At 47.2% G+C, this 21,579-nt stretch overlaps 1 protein-coding gene across 1 annotated transcript; it reads left to right on the top strand.

Moving 5' to 3' along the window:
* Positions 1–997: 997 nt before the first annotated feature.
* On the top strand, positions 998–18,854 carry Znf445 (zinc finger protein 445). The gene is made up of 7 exons (XM_055601525.1): positions 998–1,113; positions 6,037–6,592; positions 9,127–9,295; positions 9,614–9,672; positions 9,922–10,048; positions 11,135–11,245; positions 11,924–18,854. Exons 2-7 carry the CDS (start codon positions 6,167–6,169, stop codon positions 13,978–13,980), a joined length of 2,949 nt encoding a protein of 982 aa, XP_055457500.1. The 5' UTR covers positions 998–1,113; positions 6,037–6,166; the 3' UTR covers positions 13,981–18,854.
* The last annotated feature ends 2,725 nt before the right edge of the window (positions 18,855–21,579 follow it).

Here is a 21,579-nt window from a genome sequence, read left to right as displayed (position 1 = left end):
ACTCCGTTGCAAAACACATGAGGGTCTTTTTATTGTAAATTACAAGCTGCAGCTTGGGCCCATACAGCCCAACCGCCAAAGTGGTGGGAGCTGAGCGCGCATGCCCAGGTTAGTTGGGTGATTTATAGATTCTGTTCCATCCCAGCATGCTCAAGGCAGGGGCGATTCCTGCCTGGCAAGCATCTATTGGTCAAAATGCTACACTTTGAATTGATTGGCTAATTGAAGGTCCTCAGACCATAATGACCTGGTGTCCCTCCCTAGAGGGATGGGCCAGTTTCCTAGCAACTGCTATCTCTAGTAGCTGGGGAAAGAATGCAGTAAGGCTGTCCTTCCCCTCAGGGCATTATTAGACTTCTCCACCCACATAGTTCAGGCCTTAACTAATAGCTGCTAATTTTTAATCTTTTTGGTCTCTCATTACCTGTCTCCAGTCACACCCTGAGGTTATCCAGGCGGGGGACTGCTGACCATCTGGTCTGGTTACTAAGTGCCGCTGGTTGGGTGGGTCTGCTTTATCTTGCCTATTTCTTTGCCTATGATCCTGCTACCAGGACCCTAGTTATATTGCCCTGGGAATTTAAAACTTTAAATTTTCGGGGTCTCACAAACCAGCCAATCAGAAAACAGGTCAAAATGACCTGTGTCCTTATGGCTACTAAAACAATTATATGTTGCCATTATGGTTACCAAAGTAGTTACTCCAGATGCTCACAGCTTGTCTCTAACCAGTCACTAGTAACGAGCCTGCTCTTGCCGAATGTCCCTCAGTCCTGTAACTGCCAAGTCCGGAAGCGCCTTCCTCTCGCGAAAAACCCTACAAAACCTAGCTTTTTTCCAGGCTCAGGGCTCCTAGCCGCTGACTGCCCGAATAAAGGAATAAAGGTTCTTTACTTCTGCCTACAATTTCTGACTCCTGGTGTTGGCGGTGGTCTTTGGGGGCCCTGGGATGGGCCAGGCCGAATCGGGGCGGAGAGCAGCCGAGACGGCCTTCCTCCGGGCTTCCTAGAGCGCCCGCGGAAGCCGTACTTCCGCCGTCCTAGAGCGGCCGCGCGGGCGCGGAGCCGGAGGGCCGCCGCCGTCCTGCGGGGCGCGAGGCTGCGTCGTCAGCGGGTGAGCGAGCGGGCGCGGGGGCGGGCGCGGGCGGCGGGCCTCACCCCGCGGCGGCGTCCCGAGCTCTCCCGGACGCGCGGGCGGGCGGAGCGGGCGGCTCGCGGCCTCCCAGACCCCAAGTGCCGCGTCCGCCATTACGACTCTTGGCGTCCGACTCCCGATGGGAGCTCGGCGGGTCGCCGCCCGGTTAATTGTGCGGGTCGCTCATGCTGTTCCCCTAAAGAGGGTGGAAAAGCTCGTTGCACGGCCGTGGTGTAAAGCGGCGTCTGGTGGCCTCACCTGGAGCCCCCGCTGCTGCGGAAGCGGAGGCAGGCAGACCGGTGCTTGGCAACTTAATGAGCCTTTCTCTCCAATTTTAAAGCAGAAGAGATGTTTCATAAGCTTAAAAAGCGAGTTTGAAACTAAGCTTTGATGCGCACTTGAAAAGTGAAAAGTGCTCACAGCCCTGGCCTCATTTTCTTCTTCCTCCTCCCTTTTTTTCCCCCGAGACAGACTTTCTCTGTGTGGCCTTGGCTGGAACTCACTCTGTAGACCAGGCCGGCCTTGAAGTCAGGGCTATCTGCTTCTGCCTCCTGAGTGCTGGAATTAAAGCTGTGCACCACCGCTGCCCGCCCAGATCCTCCAACTTTATGTGGTTTCTAGAATCCAGGAAATACTAGTTTATAAACGTTGTGTGACAGTAAGATGATAGGAAGGAAATGAACTGACGTGAACGGATCCCCATGCAGCTTTTTAGCTGGCTCCATCTTGTGAGCGTCACTTTAGCGCCCCGCAGCCAGGCTGAGCCTCATTCTTGACCAGGAGTGCATTGTTCTAATTAACTGAGCATTGAAAACCTATGTCATAGAGACTTTGAAACTAATGCCACCGGTTCTGGTCCTGGTGTCATGCAATTGTGAGTTTTGGTATTATTAGCCCTAACTTGTATCTCTGCTGACTGGAGGATCTCACGGATACATCTGCTGGCCTGGAAGTTGGCACGTAGGCCAGTCTAGCCTCACACTCATAGACTTGCACCTATTTCCGCTCCCGAGTGTTGGGATTAAAGGTGTGTGTCTCCACACCCGGTCTACATCTTCCTTTTGTTTGAGTATGTGTATGCATGTGGCAGTGAGCATGGGGGTGGTGGGGTGGGGGAATTGGAAGACAGCTTGTCTCTCTCTTGCTGTGTTCGTTCTCTGACTGAACTGCAGCCTTGACTAGATAACTTTACCCTGTGGGCCATACTATCTGCCCTTCCTGCTCTGTTCATTTTCCTATGTAGTGCAGGTCACTAACAGGCAGAGCATACCATTAAGACCTTGACCAAATTATTATTTTAAAACAGGGTTTCTCTGTGTAGCCTTGGCTGTCTTGGACTCACTTTGTAAACCAGGCTGGCCTTAAACTCACAGAGATCCGCTTGCCTCTGCCTCCCTGAGTGCTGGGATTACAGGCGTGTACCACAGTGCTCGGCCTGACAAAGTTCTTTCTAAATTTTATTGTAGTGTGTAAATGTTTAGTTTGCATGTGTGTGTATACACCGTGTTGTGCCTGGTGCTTGTGGAGCCAGAAGAGGGTGTCAGATCCCTTAGGTCTGCAGTTATAGACAGTTGTGAGCTGCCAGGTGGGCACAGGGATTTGAACTAGGGTCCTCTGGAAGGAGCAGCCAGTGCTCTTCACCACCACCCATCTCTCCAGGCCTGACGACATGCTCTTTTTTGGAAGTATTTTGCTATTTTAGAATGTTCTTGAATCTGATGTTTGCTTAGATAAAGGTTGATGTGTCCTTGTTACTGGCAGTTTCACCACTTTAAAATTTCTGTGTTTAACTTTGTAATTTGTACTCTTTCTCGGGAAAGAATTTGGAATGTTTCTCCTTAATGTTTGCTTCCTGATTAGCATCTTTCCTGTAGCAGAGAGTTCCTTTCATTTTCTCTTACAATTCTTATTAGGAGGAAGCTCTACTTTGGCGACTTTGAGATAGTCTCACATAGCCTTGATGGCTTGGAACTTGCTTTATTGTCTTACTTCCAAGTCACCAAGCTCTGCTCTCCTCTGTGTCCTGAGTGATGGGATTAAAGGCACGCCACTGTGCTGGCTTGCGTGGGTGAGCTTTAAAAATGTGGTCAGTTTATATCAGTGTGAATTTCTGACCCCACTGCTTTGTTTTTGTCCCATTTTGAAACAGTCTAATGTGCCCAGCTCAACCTGGCCTTGAATTTCTATCTTCTTGCCTCCACTTCCCAAGTGCTGGGATAATAGACATTCATCACCATGCCTGGCCTTTTGTTTTAAAATTTTATTATTCGTGTGTGTATGCACAGTGCGTTGTGGGCGTGGGTCATTTCTCCCCACCTTTATATGGGAACTCAGGTTGCTGGTGAGGCAGATGCTTCTACCTGCTGAACTACCTGCCCCTGCCCCTGCTTTAGTGTATAATTTCACTGATTTTCTGATACTGCAAAAACACTTGTGTTTTCTCTGTGTGGCATGTCATTAACACTGTACTTCACAGTGTAGAGAAATTTTAATTCAGAACATGCCTGATCTGGCAAGAGATCACATCCAAAGACCTTCTAGGTCTGTGGGATGCTTTTAATTCAGGAGATCTGAATTCAAGGCTAGCATGGTATAGAGCAAGTTTCGGGTAAAGAAAAGTTAGTCCAGGTGTGGTGGTACACGCCTTTAACCCCAAACAATGAAGGTAAAGTTAGCTTGTAGAAGGACACCCGTGTTTGAAAGCGATGTCTTATTGAGTGGCAGAAACAGTGACGAATTAGAGAAGATTTGACAAAATAGGACATGTCCAACTCTCATGAGGAGAGAGGAAAGGAAGGCCACTTAAAGGGCTATGAGAGAGAGAGACAGGAGGCAGTTTTACCAGGACAGTAATAGAGAGACAGGTTGCACAAAGAGAACTCAGGTAAAGACAGAACGAGCCAGAGAATGAGGAGCCAGGAGATTAGAGCAGATTGCTGGAGTTAGTTTGAGACCAAGCAGAGCAACTTTGGGGCTGAGAGAAAAGTCACTTTGAATAAGTGGGAGAAGAGTTTGAGCTGGAACAGCTGAGTTGACCAGCCAGCTCTGAGCCCAGAAAGAGAGTTTACTCAGCAGTAAGTCTCAGAGGCTGAAAACATTCTAGGCCTAGGTTAGATTTTTCTGGAGGCTAGAAGCGTCCAGGACTAGGCCTAGGTTAACAGACAGAGGCAGTATGCCTCCGAGACAACAATTGAAGCAGGTAAATAAAAGTTCCTTAACATCACAGAGTCCTTGTTCCTTTAGTGGAGACGGTATTTAGAAACCAAGTTCTGGACATTCTGGGTGTGATCATGATCATGATCATCTTATTCTAGACTTTGTGTGATTGAGTGTATGCAAACGTGTATTTGCGGTTATGTGTTTATATGTACACACAGAGTTTAGAACAGTGAGCCTTCAGAGCTGGCACGATGCCTGCTTGTTAGGTAGGTGCTGGGATCAGAACTTCAGTCCTCATAATTGTGTCCCAAGTACTCTTAACACCTGAGGCATTTCTCCAGCCCCGTATAATCTCACTTCTTAGTTGCTGCATCAATTTCAATATTATTTAAAAAAACCTTAATGATGTAACTAAAGCAGTCTGTGAAGGCTCTACCTCCTACAGATTTTGCCTTCCATATATATTTTTCCTTAATCTCTATGTTTGTTCTCTACCAATACACATTGGCTTGATTTCTGAAGCTATCTGTGTAGCTATACGTCTTGAAATCAAGTAGAGTGGTCTTACAAGACGGATAAGTGGGTAAAAGCACCTGAGCTTGGTCCTTGGATCTCATATGGCCGGAGAGTAGTTTTCAAAGTAACTTTTAGCTCCTCCCCTTTGCCTTTTGGTGTAAACTGCAGTATCTTCACATAGCTCTCCTGCACGCATCATCTCTGTTCTCTGTGGTTCTGGGGACTTGTGTGTGCTGGGCCATTGCTCCACCACTAACTGCATCCCTAGCCTCCTTCCCTTCCATCTTCCTGAGATTCTGATAGGAATGAAACTAAACATCAGCTTGGTGAGAATTGAAGGTTTTCATGCCATGTGTACCAGTACATGAATGTAATACGCTGTGTCTGTCTCCTTCCTTAGCTGTTCTTTGACCTTTTGTATCTGCCACTTGTGTTTTCTAGCCCTGTGCGCGTCAGAACTTTCTTAGGCTGTGCAGGTGCTCCTGCATGTGTGTGTTCTCACACATCCAGGTGATCCCCACCTGGAGGACATGGCTCTGTCATGTGTGATGGACATCATTTCTTACCTGTTCTCTTTTGAACAAAAATGTGTAGTAACAGTTCTGGAAGTTTGATTTCTTTAAAAAACAGGCAGAGGCAGGTAGATTTGAGTGGGTTTGAGGTGAGCTTCGTCTACAAAGCGAGTCCATGAGAGCCAAGGCTACCCAGAGAAACTGTGTCTCAATAACAAAACAAACAACAAAAACAGAACAAAAGACCCCCCCCTCCAAATAAAAAGGGAAAAAACCCACAGAACTATTATGAGAATGTGTTTTCTTTTTAAATCCCATATGGCTGCTTCGGACTGTCCACAGCAGCTGATTGTGATTTGCTTGTGCTCTAGCAGAGGCCTGGTTTTGCCAGGTGCAGATAATTCCTGTGATTGTTTGACATTTGGAATTCTGGGACCTTTTCAAAGGGTATATAAACGGAAGGGACCCAAGAGGGGGAGGGTTGGTGGTTATCAGGGTGGTTGGTTGCAGTTGGTTAGAGTTGTGCTCGAAGAAGAAACGAGGAAAGAAATTAAATTCAGGGACTTTTCTATTTCCTCTCTGCCTTCTGTCCTTGTTTCTCTTCTGCCTAAGTGTGAGAGGTTGAAGCTGGGGGGAATAAAGGGTGGGAAAAGAAAAACCCTCCAAGTAGTAAAGGACTGGCTACAGAAATGTTGGTGTTTCAATCTCTTTCCAGTGTCTTCAGACAACCTAGCAAATGAGACTGTGCACTGCCGTGCTGAGAAGATACTCCAAGGATACAGCAGTGATTCAGAGAAAGCAGCAGGCTTGCTCTGTGTTCATCTGGGTGACTCTGGGCAGCAGGAATGCCTCCAGGCAGGTGCTATGCTGCCCACTCAGCTCAGGCTTCAAGGCAACAAAGGCACCTTTGCACAGTAAAGAAAGAGGAGGAGGAGGAGGATGACTGTATTTCACTGCAGACTGCCAGGCCGCAGACACTTAACCGCCCTGGCCAGGAGCTATTCCGTCAACTCTTCAGGCAGCTTCGCTACCATGAGTCTTCTGGGCCCCTAGAAACTCTGAGCCGGCTCCAGGAGCTCTGCCGATGGTGGATGAGGCCTGATGTTCTTTCCAAAGCACAGATGTTAGAGCTGCTGGTGCTGGAGCAGTTCCTGAGTATCCTGCCCGGAGAGCTCCGGACATGGGTGCAACTTCATTGCCCTGAGAGTGGTGCGGAGGTTGTGGCCCTGCTGGAAGAAGTGCAGAGGGATCTTGATGGAAAACCACTGTGGGTATGTGGCGCACAGCGCGGTCTGCCTGCCTGTTTGTAGATGAGATAGTCCTTTGAGCTGTGAGTTTGAGAAATGTAGGGGAGCTTCCTTCTGTAAGTCTCTTTGATACTTGCGCATATGAGAGCTGGACTCTGACTGTGGAGCCTTTAGCCAGGACTGTTTCCTCTTATAGACGAAGACTGCCTCCAGAATAGGATCAGCAGGTATTCATAAAGATTTAGCTATGGATGCAGTGCTTTATGTCGTAGGTCTTCACATATGAGCCAGTTTTGCATGGTACTGACTACAGCCTTGAAGAGTGGTGGGGCAGAGGGGAAACTGGAAGGATTTGGGTGGAAGAACAAAAGAGCAGTCTGCATGTACCATGTTTCCTCTTCAGGGGGTTTTTGAGCACAAGGGCTGGGAGGCATCCTTGGGCTGGGAGATTGGAAGATCTCAATCTTAAGCTTTGTCCTTACAGCGTTACTAGTCTCAGAGATAGTACTCTGGGCCTGCCATCAGGGAAGGCAAGGCCCCTCAGATCCAGTCTGTGAGTCAATTGAAAGTCTTTATTTCAGCTGGCTGCTGGCTACATGTGGGTGTTTGGGACCCAGTTGTAGTCCCAAGGGTTTATATTGAATCAAGAAAAGCACATCTTGGCAGGAAGATCCCCAAGGTTTCTTTTTTTTTGAAGTCATAAGCTAAGGAGATAGTTACAAAAGCCAAAATATGCAACTAGCAAAAATGGTGGTCTTGCTGATTTTTGGAAAGAGCCTATATAGTCATTATTCTAGTTCTTTGAAGAGACACCATGATCAAGGCAGCTTTTATAGAGGAAAGTTCTTAACTGGAGGCTTGGTTACAATTTCAGAGGTGTAGTCCATCATCATTGGGTCACATGCAGGTGGGTGCTGGAGCAGTAGTTGAGAGCTATGTCCTGATCCGTAGGTAGAGAGAGACCCAGCCTGGTGTGGGCTTTTGAAACCTCAAACACTACCCCCAGAGACACACCTCCTTCCACAAAGCCACACCTTGTAATTCTTTTAATCCTTTCAAATAGTGCCATTCCTGATGATTAAGCATTTAAGTATATGAGCTGTATCCTTGAGTTGTTTTTTCTTTCTAGAATTATTTTAGTTACTGGCACTTTGTTCAGTAAGACAGATTTTATCTGAGGTACTAAAATGGAGTCACCATAGTCAACTTTTCAGCTCAATTTGAGAAAGAAATGCAGAATGAAGTAATTATGAGCATTTGTTCAGTAACTGTTTGTCCCAGGCCTGTCAGAAGAGGGGCGCTGGGTTGCTTCCTGCATTCTTTAACTCCTTTTGCACACAGAAAACTGGTCCTTTGCCTTTTGAGGTTTTGCTTTTGTTTGTTTTTATTTTTGAGACAGGGGTCTCTACCCCGCTGTCCTGGCAGTCACTTTGTAGAGCAGGCTGGCCTTGAACTTATAGAGCGCCTTTTGCCTCCCAAGTGCTGGGATTAAAGGCCTGTGCCACCACATCTGGCACCTTTTGAGTTTTCTCAAAAACTGTTTATCATTTTTTAGGTTTTCAAAGTTTCTAGAAAACATGAGCCTACTTGCACAGTCCATGCATTGAAAATAACTAATATTTCTGAAGCTTATCCCTCAAATGTATTACAAAAATTAAAGTAAGTTACATTTGATCATAGTCTGTCAGTAGTCAACATAAGTAATGCTTATTAAAGAAAAAAATGTTTTTTAAAAATATCTGAAAGTATATGTATCATTTTTACTACAATGATAAGATAGTTATAGGGACCTGACAGTAATTTATAAAGAGACCTAAGATAGAACATTTACAGGAGTATGTCTTGGTTATGACTCGGTTTATTTAGGGGTAGATATAAGGTTTTAGTTTCTTGTCATGTTCAGTGGCTTCAGTTGAGGGCTGTTCACAGCAGTGTAGAAAAAGTATCAGCCATTGTGCCTGGAAGACTCCTCTAAGTTCATTAACTGAAGTCTTGTGCACTTATCTCTACATTGAGGAAAACCTTGTCTCAGAGACAAAGCTGTTGGACGTCTGAGGGCCAAGCTCTCCTTGCTGTTCTTGCTTGGATGAACAAAGGAGAGTTTTTGTCTGTGGTTTGTTTCTTGGCTGACCCTTAAAGTTAATATTGTCTCTGTAGGGGTGATACTATTTTGTCAGATTTACAGTCTGAAAGCTAGCCTTCTCTGAGGCCACTGTCCATGTCAGTGCTTGTCTGGCCCTGTACTGTAAGCTGCTGTTCATTTTACCTCCTCTCATTTCTCACTGTCAGCCAGGACTCAAGTAGTGTGAGTAGGGAGGTTTCACTGTGGCATGTGAGGGCTACTATTACTGACTTGCCAGACGCACCCTTATGTGAGGGGGGAACCTGTCGGCCTCTGAGAGGCCGAGGGATGCGAAGCTTCTCTTACCTCTCTGCGTCCCTTCTGCCAGGAAGTGATTAGAGGACCTGGTGGCTCAGACCTTTACAGACTGGCCATGTGAGTATTCTCTGAGTTTGCTTTCTATGGGAATGTTCTCATAACATTTTCTTCTTGCCAGGCCCCCTGCCTTGCTCAGAATCCAGATGTGCATTGGATAGGCACTGGAGCTCTGCAGTCGCCACAGATATGGTCCCCTGCTTCACGTCTCAGGAAGGCTTCCGCGCTAGAGGACCACTTGGAGCCTTCACATGGAATAGGAGATTGTGACTTCCTGGCTGGGCAAGCTGGTACTCACGGCCCAGACCCTAGCTTTATGCTCTGTGTCCTGTGTCTCCTATACTGTCAGCTTGTTACCATCTATTCTCTCACAGAATCTTTTGTCATCTAGTTCATGTTCCCTTGGATGCCTCTGAGATTTATGTCTGGTTGGCTTCTTCCATTCCACTCTCCCTTTGCTGGTCCCCAGCAGACCCTGAAGACATGTCTGTGCATCTTGAATAACAGTCTGCCTGCTTGTAGGCCCAGGAATTCTCTAGGAGTGAGGAGAGTAAACTTCATGGGTGTCCACAGCTGGACAACTCTCTTACGGCTCTTTTTTCTTTCAGATTCTCCTGATGTCTCAGTGCCCGCCCATTTCCAGACAGAAGAGGGCATAGGGTACCAGGTAACAGCCAGCAAGCCTTTGGTAATCCAGCTGGTGTCTCTTGCATTGCTGCCTTGTGGGTACTGCAGCTCTTCATCCTGGGTTGTTGTTTAACTTCATAGAGCACAGAGCTATCTGCTCTGTGATGGCCTCTCTGCTTTGCCAAGTTCAAACAGTGTTAACTCTATGTCAGGCCTGTGAGCCTCCTGACAGCTAAGAGCTGTGGATCAACTCTAAGCCATATTCTTTTTGTTTTTTTAATTTTCCCAGGAAGCTTTGACTTTCCAGGATGTGGAGGTGACTTTCTCTCAGGAGGAGTGGGCATGTTTGGACTCAGCTCAGCGCAATATTTATCGGGATGTTATGCTGGAGAATTATGGGAATGTAGTTTCTGTGGGTAAGTCTTTAGTATCCTGGCTACCTCCACTTTTTCCTTTTTTCTTTTTTACTGATTTGTGTGCCTGGATGTGTGTGCATATAGGTGCTTGCATGCCATGGCTCATGTGTCAGAAGACAGGTAACGAGACTGGTTTTTGTCCTTTCTGCCATGTAGAGCCTGTGGATCAAACTCTGGCTAAGCTTGGCTGTAAGTGCCTTTCCCCACTGAGCCCTGTTCGCTGGCCCTTGGCTTTTATTATATGTGTGAAAGGGGCCTCGCCTTGGATTTTGGCACTGTAACCACCAACCTTATGACTTAATCTGTCACTGAACTACCCCTCTTGAATAATGGAGATGGTAATGTCTGCCATGTGGGTTATTGAAAAGACTGAGGCTGTTTCAAGTTTCTGGTCCATTTAGGCAGTCAGATAGCATGAACTGATGGCACCAGTTGAGTAGTTGTATGCTTTTCACTTCTGAAGAGTATTTATTCTTGTTGACATTTTATTTTATGTGTATAGGTATTTTGCCTTCATGAATGTCTGTGTACCACCTGCATAGAATGCTCACAGCAGTCAGAAGAGGCCCTCAGATCCATCAGGGCTTGAGTTACAGATGGTTGTTAACCACCATGTGGAGGCTAGGAATTGAACCAGGTCCTTTGGAGGAGCAGCCAGTGCCTTTTAAGTGATGAAGCATCTTTCTGGTGCTAGCTCTGGAGAATTCCTGAAGCTCTTTTGCCTCTCGTCTCTGCTTAGGGCAGCAGTTCTCAACCTGTGGGTCGAACCCCTTTAGCAAATGTCTGTCTCCAAAAATATTTACATTATGATTCATAACAGTAGCAAAATTACAGCTAGGAAGTAGTCACAGAAATAATTTTATGTTTGGGGGTCACCACGGCATGAGGAACTGTGTTAAAGAATCTCAGCATTGGGAAGGTTGAGAACCACTGGCTTAGGGCTATCAGTAATGGCTTGCCAGGTGCCCTGTCCTAGGTTCTTCCCACTTGTCTTTCTGGCCTTCTCTCCTCTCTAGCAGGACTTTAGGTCCTAGGGAGTAGTTCTGTGTGGCCTGTCTTTCACAGCCCCGCCCTTCTTTTCTGCAGTGGGGTCACCTCCCAAACCCGCACTGATATCCTGGCTAGAAGCACGGCAGCCGTGGGGTGTGAGTATCTGCACAGCTCAGCTGAAGAGGGAGGCAGAGGCTGCCTCCCAAGGTGAGTTGTAGAAAGCCATCCGTCTTCTGCCCTCTTCTCTTTCACATGGTGAAATGCACCACTAGGGCTTACTCCAGCCTTTGCTGGGAGTTCCTAGGACCCTGAGCCTCTTCCCTTCTGTTTGGCCATTTCTTTCCAGCTGTGCCCTTCCCTGGCATCTCACTGTCAGCTGTTGCTCATCACAGGGCCTGTTTCTCTCTCCACCCAGTTGTCATGCTCCTCATCCCTGGGCCTGCACTAACTTGGCATTGTCTGTATTCATCCCTCCTATTCTTAGGAGCATCATTCCATTCCATTCTTTTTCTTGGTGATGAGTTCTTTCAGCTAGGCCCTCCTTGGAGCACCACGTCTTTGCTTTTGGGGACTTCTGTGTGGTGCTCCTGTGCCATGATTACCTTCTCCTCTACTGTCTTGCTGTTCATATTCTTCCTTAGCCCTGTTTGTTGCACTTGCTGTTTCCTGCTGTAATGGCCCTTCTTCCCTTTCCTGTCATTTGGATACCCTTTCTTGTTTTTGTCTTATCCTTGACTATGCTGTAAAACGGTAATGACAGGCAAGATTCTTGCTCCAAGAATCTTACTTTATAGTTCTTGCTGCTTTTCCCAGTTCCAAGTGTGGAGGAAAAGTACATTTTCTTGTTTGTGTATATGCGTGTCTTTGTTTTTTGTTTTCTTCCAGGAGGTGATCTCCCAATTAAACCAAGCAAGTTCATCTTGAAACAGGACCCTTCAGAATACACAGAAACCTTTGCTGTGCTATCAATATGTCCTGAGACAAGCGTTTCTGAAGGAACGGGGCTCAAAGACTCTTTTGAACAGAAGAGCAGGCTACAGAAGCTCTGTGTAAGCCCCATACAAGTGAAAGAGATGAAGGAAGAAGCTGACATTAGTTACAGGACAGGAGGAGAACCTGGAGTATTGGAAAGCAGTGCTATTCTTGACGTAACTCCTGTTAAGTGTGTGAATGTTTCTAGGAAAAAGCGATCCTTTAAACGTGACCATGACAGAAACTTCAGAAAAAGATCATACCATTACAAAAAGAAATACGGGGAAGAGCTCAAAGATACAGTTGAAGGGTTTGGTATATATGAGAGTGTTAGACTGAAAGAGAGTGAAAAGACCTTCAGTAAAAGCCCCCATCTTGACTATCATCAGAGATATTATAGTCAAGAGAAACAGTTTAAATGCAGGGTGTGTGAGAAAGCCTTCAGGTGGCGTTCAAATTGTGTGCGACATGAGAAAATTCACACTGGAGTGAAACCTTATAAATGCAGTTTATGTGAGAAAGCTTTCCAACGTCGATCAGCCTACCATCTGCACCAGAAAACCCACTCTAAACAGAAAACGGAATCCAGGCAGTTGAGAGACGCTGCCACCTGCAAGTTGGATCGCAGTCATCGTTTGATAAACCAGCGTAAGGAGAAGCACTTGGACTGCAGCCAGTGTGGTAAAAACTTCTGCTGTAAGTCCTATGTTCGTCAACACCAAAGGCTTCACACACAGGAGAAACCTTACAAATGTACCCAATGTAGGAAAACTTTTCGGTGGAAGTCAAACTTTTCTCGTCATAAGAGACTGCACCAAAAACAAGAGTTCTGTAAACAAGAGAAATGTGAAGAAGACTTCAAGCAGAATTGCAGTCAGTCTGAGGTTGTCTCTACTGTGGAGAAAACTTTTCTGTGTCAGACTTGCGGGAAAACTTTTACACAAAAGAAATCACTCATTGAGCACCAGAGGATTCACACGGGGGAGAAGCCATACCAGTGTGGTGCATGCAGGAAAACCTTCACCTATAGGTCATCTTATTTTATTCACATGAAGCGTCATGCTGTTAAAATGAAACCTGAAAGTGGTCTCCCTTTGAGTCAGGATACAGTGTTTCTTCAGAGCAGTCCCAATACAGATGAGCCCAACAAATGTAAATACTGCGGTAGAACCTTCCGCACTCTGTCATTCCTCCTCATTCATCAGAGAGTTCACACCAGAGAGAAGCCCTACAAATGCAGGGAGTGTGGAAAAGCTTTCCGATGGAGTTCCAATCTCTCTCGACATGAGAGGAAACACTATTCACCTCCACAGTGGGAGTATCATGAAAGTAAAGAGACTTTAGGGTTCGAGTCAACAATCCTCACTGGTCAGAAGCCCTTTTGGTGTCAAGAATGTGGGAAGACCTTTACACGCAAAAGAGGCCTTTTAGATCACAGGGGAATACACACTGGAGAGAAGCGCTTTAAGTGCAGCTTTTGTGAGAAATCTTTCGATAGGAACTATCGTCTTGTTAATCACCAGAGGATCCACACTACAGAGAGACCTTTTCAATCTCCGTGGCATGATGAATGTTTTGTTGGGATGCATGCCCCTTCTGTTGAGCAGAGAAAGCACAGCAGAACACTGCAGTCTGGATGTAGCCTGCACTCAGAGAAGCCTGGCACACCTTACTGTCGGGATGCAAGGTTCAGTTCTCAGGAAGCAGAACTAAGTGGAAAGAAGCCCCGTAAAGAATGCGAGAACCCTTCTGACAAGAGCTCCAGGCTCATTCTGTTCCAGAATGTCCGCTCCAAGACAAACTGCCACAAATGTAGCATCTGTGGGAAGACATTCAGCAAGCGTTCACACCTCATTAGCCACAAGAGATTTCACACTCGAGAGAGGCCCTTCAAATGCAAAGTGTGTGGGAAGACCTTCAGGTGGTCTTCCAATTTGGCACGTCATCTGAAAAACCATGTTAGAGATTAGCCCGGGGCCTCCGACAGTGGGGCTGGGCTAGTTCTTGCTTAAATTTCTAGAGACCATAAGTGGCAGCTACTGGGGAAACCTTTGCAAAGGCCCAGTCCTTCTGGTTTGGGAGTTTTTGGCTTCAGGCAGAGAATATAGAATCTTGTCTGGTGATGTTAGGGGGTAGTATAGAGTCCCTTGGGTGGAGTAGAGTGAGCTGTCTGAAGACTGGACTGAAGTGAGTCCTGGGACCAACCTTTTTACAGAGGTATTTAGTTGTGATGATGTCTCTGGTGGATCCGTCTATTATAGGATTACCCTGGGACCTTTTTCCTGTAATCTTTGCTGCCATCTTTAAGGCCTGTGTCTCAACTGCAGGTGTCATGTGGGTTCCCAGTTATATTTGTCACTGCAGCCTGACTAAGCGCATGCGAAAGCTGAGCTTGGGTGCTTATGGTGACAGATACTGCAAAGCAAACAACACTGCTTCTCCATGCTGGGACGATGAATCGGCACTCAGAGTGTTTGCGTTGCTCTTGCCTGGGTTCTGTTCCCAGCACCCATGTGGCAGCTCACAACCATCTACAGTGCCAGGGATCCCATGCCCTATCCCGACTTACACATGCACCAGACATGCACTTGGCTCACAGACATGCGTGCAAGCAGAACACTGAAGTACATTTTAAAAATACACACCTGTAATCCCAGCACTCAGGGAGGCAAAGGCAGGTGGATCTCTGAGTTTGAGGCCAGTCTGGTCTGCAAAGCGAGTCCAGGTCAGTCAAGGCTACACAGAGAAACCTTGTCTCCAAAAACAAGAAAAGTATTAAAAATCTGTATTTTAAAATTGCGTCGCTGAAGGATTCTCGTTCTGCCAGATCAGAGGTGGAGACTTGATCAGACAGGTTGGGGTCCTTCAGAAAGCAGGCCGGGAGTCTAGTAGCAGATAAAAGTATGCTCAGAAGTGCACAGCTCCTAGGCAGGGGTGCCGCTGTAGACGCTTTTAAGTAGAGTGCTGGTTGACAGCTTCTGGTTGTCTTGGCAACTGTGTCTAATCGTACACTTGAGCTTGGCCTGGAAAGCACAGGCTTCTTTCAGCATGGCTTTCTCCCCACTGTCTGAGGAACTGGAGTGGGAGTGAGGATAGACAGGTGTGTGGAGACCATCATGGAGTGATGTCAGGTGGCCTCTGAGCTGCTCAGTGTGGGGAGCTCCATCCTTACCGAAGACTGTCAGACCACGGTGTGCAGAGAAGAGACCAGATGGACTATCTTGTCACTCTTATGAAAGTTAGTTTTGAAAGCTTAGGTGAAATGGGCGGAACACCTGGAATTCAGAGTTCTTTGTAAGTGGAAATTAAGACAGACTGCCAGGTAACTCGGAAAACCTTACAAGACTGTGAATCCCCCGGTGAGTTCTGTCTGTTGGTCCTGGATCAGTGTGAAGAACGATGAGTGAGTCCACTCACTGCAGCACGTCTGGATGGTGGGGCTGGTGGAGCCCTGTTTGCCGTCAGCAGAGCAGCGCAGGGGCCACTGGCACTTCAAGAAGATACAAGACTCAGTGTGGTGGTGCATGCCTGTAGTCCTAACATGGGATGCTGAACAGGAGGAGCAAAAGGAGGCTGTCTCCGCAATCCCCACCAGCAGCACAACAAAAAGCCAAAACGGTGACTATGCAAGAGTGAGCTCCAGTTCGGAAAACTGCACTGTGAGGTGCAGCGGCTCTGTATAATCTGCTGTGTACATAGTTTCCGTGTGTGAAGTGGACGTCACTTGGGTTTCTGTGAGGGGGTGGAGGAGTAGACCTGATAGGGTGGGGTCACTAATGAAATGCATGTGTGACATTGAGACTAGTCGTGTAAACATCCCTGATGCCTACTAGAGTTAATGCTTTGCACAGCTGTGGATTCAAAGACACGAAATAAGAGTATAGTTATGAAATAGGATGATGTGTGCTAACCATTGCTCCATATTACCCCGGTGTGAGGTGGTGGTGAAATCGGAATGGATATGTGGGGCCGTCACTTGTTTTTCTAAAAGTTCTTGCAGACACATCCTCTAAAGCTGTGATTTACCTGCTGCTACTGAAGTGGTCTGTTCGCCCGTCCTCCCAACACTCTCGCTCGCGCTCTCCCTCTCTCTCTCACTCTGATAGGTCATTGTGGGTGTCCACAGAGATTTGTCTGCCTCCAGAGTGCTGGGATTAGAGGTGTGCACACCACACCTGGCCCACTTCATCTCTTAAATTCTCAGCATTCTTATCTGCTCAATTTGAAATAGCACAAAATAGCTGTTGGCAAAGGAATGGTTAAACGGCTGCAGTGTGGCAGCGCAGTGTGCCAGTCTGAAGAAAGCCAGGGCGCTTTGTGTCTCAGCACCACCCCCAACCTCTGAGATTGTGAGCTGTTGCCACACTAGCTCTTGCCAAAAAAGGGAAACTAGAAGACAGACAGTTGTGATGATGACGTGGGACTTGGGACAGTGATGCCTGTTAGGCATCCTCCTTTCCTGGTGGATGGAAGAGATGAGTATTTATGTGCCAGGTGCCACATTTTTTAAGTTAACACTGCTAAAAATGGCAAAATTGTGTCAGCCGGGGTTTAATGAAAATCCAAAAACAACTGTACTAATTATTGCAACAACTTGGAACTGTTGACTGTATATGTTGAGGTAAAGAGAGAGAAAGAATGTCAGGCTGTATTGAGGACAAGCTGCTCCAGAGGCCAGAATAGGTTCACATAGGACCAAATATTCTGCAATGAATGGCTGGGGAAGTGTGGCTGAGGGAAGGCTGGAGGGGCTCAGCTTTGGTCTGTATTGGGCAGGATTTACCCACTGGTGCACATTAAAAACTGTTCTGTGCTGTTGTGAGTGTTCGTTTGTTGTCAAGCTTTTACAAGTGCTTAGATTCCCCCATCCCCTGTGAATGAGGGAAATTGCTAGGAGCCAACAGTTGAAGCTTTTCAATAGCAGTGAATAGACTTCTCCATCTGGTCTGGCAGCCCAGAGCTAGGAACTGTTAGCCAAGCGTCTCTTGTCAACCAGGTGGAAATGCACACAGACTATTGTAGCGCCAAGGACCACAGAGTGTCTCAGAGTCACACCTGCTCTAGGAGGTGTGAGCCACTCTAGTCAAGGGTGGCTTCTCAGACTCGATGTTTAGATGGCCTTGACGCTGGTCTACAGTGTCTGTGTGGGAGCCTCCTCTAGCTGTGATGTGACTGGTGGACAGTGTACATACATTCCCTCATTTGCATTCCTCTCAGATCCTCTCCTGGACAGTCCAGCCTATTCAGCCACTGCTCTGGTGGTGCAGCCTAAGTCCAGTTAAAGGCTGTGGTGGTACATTAGGAAAAGCTCTCTCCAGGCTGGAACTTGTGCTGAACTTCCTGGCCAAACAACTAACACACTTGAGGTCACTTGAGGCCTTCCTAGTGTGTGCTGTCTTTTTAACCTGCCTTTTTCATTGTTTTTGGGCTTTCAAGACAGGGTTTCTTTGTGCAGCCCTGGCTGCCCCAGATCCTGCCTCTGCCACCTCAGTGCTGGCATTAAAGGCGTGGTACTACCATCCGGCTACCTTTAACCTGCCCTAAGGTAGCACTGTAACAACCAACTTTATTTGCCTTGGCAATCACCTTTTATAATGTAAGCTAATAGAATTTTAAATTATGTATTCTTCCATGCTTCCGACCCAGAGAAAATGCCTGCCTGTCTGTCTGTCTGTCTGTGTGCCGTGGTGATACATGCTAATAGCTGGAAAGCACCCTCCACAGTAAATACCCGCCATGAATGGCTAGAAACAGCCTAGTTACTGTTTGATAACTGAATGTTGGCTTTTTTCGTGTCTTTGAGTCAGGTGAAGCCAGGAATATTTAATCCTGTGTAAAACTCTGTAAAGCGTCTCTCAGTCTTCCCGGTGTGGTGCTGTGTTGCCCAATAAGAAAGCAAAGCCCTTTCTTAGAAGCACGTGGACAGATACCCAAGGCGGCATTCAAGCAGGTGCAGACTCAGACTACAACACACGGGAGTGTTGGCCCTGCTCAGACGGAGAGATACCCTGGGAATCCGGAGCCCAGGAACCACAGCTCTGAGAGGCCTCCCCAGCAGGCGCACTGCAGCTCCCAGGAGGGTTTTCCCAGTCAGGAGCTCCGGAGCCTCAGCCCCACTTCACTGCTTTGCTTTTTCCCTTCTCTTGATTGCTTCCAGTGAGTCACAGGCAGAAAATCTCACAAGAGACTTAATGGGAGGATCCAGGGTGCAGGGGACAGCTCCAGGGGTGGCTGCTCCTGCTCCCAGGAGAGGACAGCAGGGGACTGAGCAGATGCAGCCTTTAGGAGTAATTTCCTAAGGGGTAGAACTTTTAAGGGCAGAGATTTCCAGAGTGAGAATTGGTCTTTCAAGTCCTGAGCATGGGGGAATGGTGGGTTTTCAGACTTTTCACCTAAAATTAGCATAACCAATGATACTGAGGGGCTGGAGATGACCTTTGTGACAGACTGGAACCCATGTTATGACAAAGATGTCTGGCGGAAGGGCCTGACACTTTTTGTGTTTACAAAGTTTACAGAGGGAGTCTAGGGCAGGGAAACGTTCCTTGCTGCTTGAGTTGCCATGGACAGCCAACAGGTTACAGACAGGAGAGACCTGGAATCTCATTCTTGGTTAAACTACTCCAAAGGAAAGCACTTTGATATTTTTTTCCCCTTAATATTACACTGATAACATTTGGGGTACTCTGAGGTTGTTACTAGTTTGTTTAAATTGACCCAAATTTTCCCAAATTGTCTTTTCTAATGAGAGCGGGCTGAGCTTGTTTTTTGGACTCTCCAAGATGTGTTTGCCTCAGGCTTTGCTCACCCTTTTATCTACAATAAACTTTTCTCTTCCACCTGATCTAGGAGAAGTTATGTTCTGTTCCTTTTCTTATTCAGCACCATTTGTCAGGTGACTGACATGAGGCTTGAAGGGTTTAGGCCACCCCAAGTGAGAGGCAGCTTGGTGCAGATCTGAGGTGCACCTGGCTGAGCAGTCTAGACCCGGGGTGAACAGGTGGGCAGGGGCAGGTTCTGATGAGTTCACGGGCTGTGAGACAGGAGAGGCTTGGGCGTGGGCCTGTGCTGAATGCATACCTGCCACATTCCTGCTTGCTACACATTTGTGTTCTGGAAGAGAAGCTATGAGATGGGCTGCCCAAAGCAGGAGCGATGCGAAGCAAGGCCAGGGCCACCTCCAAGTTGGCGACAGAGGCCCAGCACATGCTGTGTGGTCCCCAGAAGGAATCCGGCCTGGCCAGGATGGAATGCTTTACATAACAATGACCAGTTGCTAGGAACACCAGCTTCTGATACTATCTCTACTGTGAAGCTGTCTGCACAGACCGCACTACCCCATAGCCTTCCAACAGGTAAGCTTCAGTCCTGCAGGTCAGCCTTGTAGGCCTGGGAGGGCAGGGTGGGGCGTAGGGGAGGCAGTGCCTTTGCTGTGCAAGCAGGACCTCGCCGAGAACCAGAAATCAGAGTGCTGCTGGTTGGCCTGGGTGGTCCTTCTGTGGACTACCTTGAAGTTTCTCAAGGCCGTAGCTGCTGTGTCCATCCTAAAGAAACCAAAGCCATTGTTGAGCTCTCTGGAATGAGCCTCTAGACTAGGCAGCCCTTCTGTACCAGCTAGGGGCCAGGGTTCACATACTTCCTGAGCTTTCTGTTGGTGCTAGAACAATTGCTGATTTATTACTGTTAGAGGTTGTGAACTCCTGATCCTCCTGCTTCCACCTCAAAGGGTTGAGTCACAACTGTGCTACCGTGCCTGGCCTTCCCTCACTGGATTGAGAGCTGTTTCTGTAGTGTCAGAGTCGAGGTCCAAACGCTTTCAGAGACAGCAATGTTACAAAGCAAGGGAAGTTTTATCATTCGAGTAGAAGGGGGCAGCTGTCAGTCGCAACAGGGGAATCTTTTGTAGGTCTTTGATCTTTGCGATCAAGCACAGCCTGATACAAAAGTGGAACTTCGGCAGGTAGACTCAGCACAGACACCTCGTCAAGAGTTCTTGATGTCATGGTGGCTGGCCAGCTTCAGGAGGCTCCATTTCAAGTCATGTTGACCTAGTTCTCAGAAGGTCTTTGTGGTCTGTTGATTTGAAAAATAGTCTGAACAATAGGAACATGTGTCTCACTTCCCCTAAGAAATAAAAATATCAAGATCAAGGAAAGGAAAAAATGGAGGCCCTGTTGTCTTTAGAAGATGAAATAAACTATTCAACTCATTTTAAAAAATTAATAGTGAAGGCAGAAATGGAGGAGCCTTTAACAATTTCCTTACAATGGTTTCTACTTAAGCCCTTTGATGTTCAGTTTGGCAACAGCAAGTCAAATCCTTGTTCACACTGCTGTGGGACGCACACCATAGACGACCACTCAGACAGTTTATGGCCAATTGAAGGTCTTGATTCCAGCTGGCTGGGGCTATACTCAGGCATCTGGGACCCAAGTGTATCCCGACTGTTTAGAGCAAGGGGCTTTGCTTTTTTTTCTTTTTTTCCTTTTTCTTTTTATTTTTTTGGGTTCCACGTGGGAGGTTTATTAAGGGAAGGGGGGGACAGAGAGAGAGAGAGAGAGGAAGAGTAAGGAAGAGAAAGGAAGAGAGAGAGCAAGAGCGGGGCTTTTATTTAGTCAGTTTGTATCCTAGCTGTAGCCCCCTTTCTTATCCCCTCCCAAACCCTTTCTCCCTCTTCTCATACCCCTTCCCCAGTCCACTGATAGGGGAGGTCCTCCTCCCCTTCCATCTGACCCTAGTCTATCAGGTCTCATGAGGACTGGCTGCATTGTCTTCCTCTGTGACCTGGTAAGGCTGCCACCCCCACCTCCAGGGGGAGGTGATCAAAGAGCCAGCCCCTGAGTTCATGTCAGAGACAGTCCCTGTTCCCCTTATTGGGGAACTCACTTAGAGACTGAGCTGCCATCTGCTACATCTGTGCCGGGGTTCCAGGTTATCTCCATGCATGGACCTTGGTTGGAGTATCAGTCTCAGAAAAGACCTCTGGTCCTTGGTTGGAGTATCAGTCTCAAAAAAGAAAGACCTCTGTGCCCAGATTTTTTGGTTCTGTTGCACTCCTTGTGGAGCTTCTGTCCCCCTCCAGGTCTTTCTATCTCCCCCTTTTATAAGATTCCCTGCACTCTGCCCAAAGTTTAGCTATGAGTCTCAGCATCTACTTTGATACCCTGCAGGGTAGAGTCTTTCAGAGGCCCTCTGTGGTAGGCTCCTGTCCTGTTCCCTGTTTTCTCCCTCTTCTGATGTCTATTCCATTTGCTTTTCTGATTGAGGAGTCGTCATCTGACCCAGGGTCCTCCTTCTTGCTTAGCTTCTTTAGGTGTACAGATTTTAGTATGTTTATCCTATATTATATGTCTAATATCCACTTATAAGTGAGTATATACCATGTGTGTCTTTCTGCTTCTGGGATACCTCACTCGGGATGATCTTTTCTAGATCCCACCATTTGCCTGCAAATTTCATGATTTCCTTGTTTTTAATTGCTGAGTAGTATTCCATTATGCAAATGTACCACAATTTCTGTAGCCATTCCTCAACTGAGGGACATCTGGGTTGTTTCCAGCTTCTGGCTA

The sequence above is a fragment of the Psammomys obesus genome, unplaced genomic scaffold (genome assembly GCF_907164565.1).
Source record: "Psammomys obesus unplaced genomic scaffold, mPsaObe1.curated_primary_1811, whole genome shotgun sequence".
Taxonomy (NCBI): domain Eukaryota; kingdom Metazoa; phylum Chordata; class Mammalia; order Rodentia; family Muridae; genus Psammomys; species Psammomys obesus.
Note: the sequence above shows the minus strand (reverse complement) of the source record. Positions and strands in the feature narration are given on the sequence as shown.

Bases quoted from the DNA above. Each gene is read 5' to 3' on its own strand.
- Znf445 (XM_055601525.1), top strand. From the start codon at position 6,167: ATGCCTCCAGGCAGGTGCTATGCTGCCCACTCAGCTCAGGCTTCAAGG. The intron at 9,673-9,921 runs GTAACAGCCAGC...TAATTTTCCCAG, and splicing joins AAGAGGGCATAGGGTACCAG to GAAGCTTTGACTTTCCAGGA. The intron at 10,049-11,134 runs GTAAGTCTTTAG...TCTTTTCTGCAG, and splicing joins TGGGAATGTAGTTTCTGTGG to TGGGGTCACCTCCCAAACCC.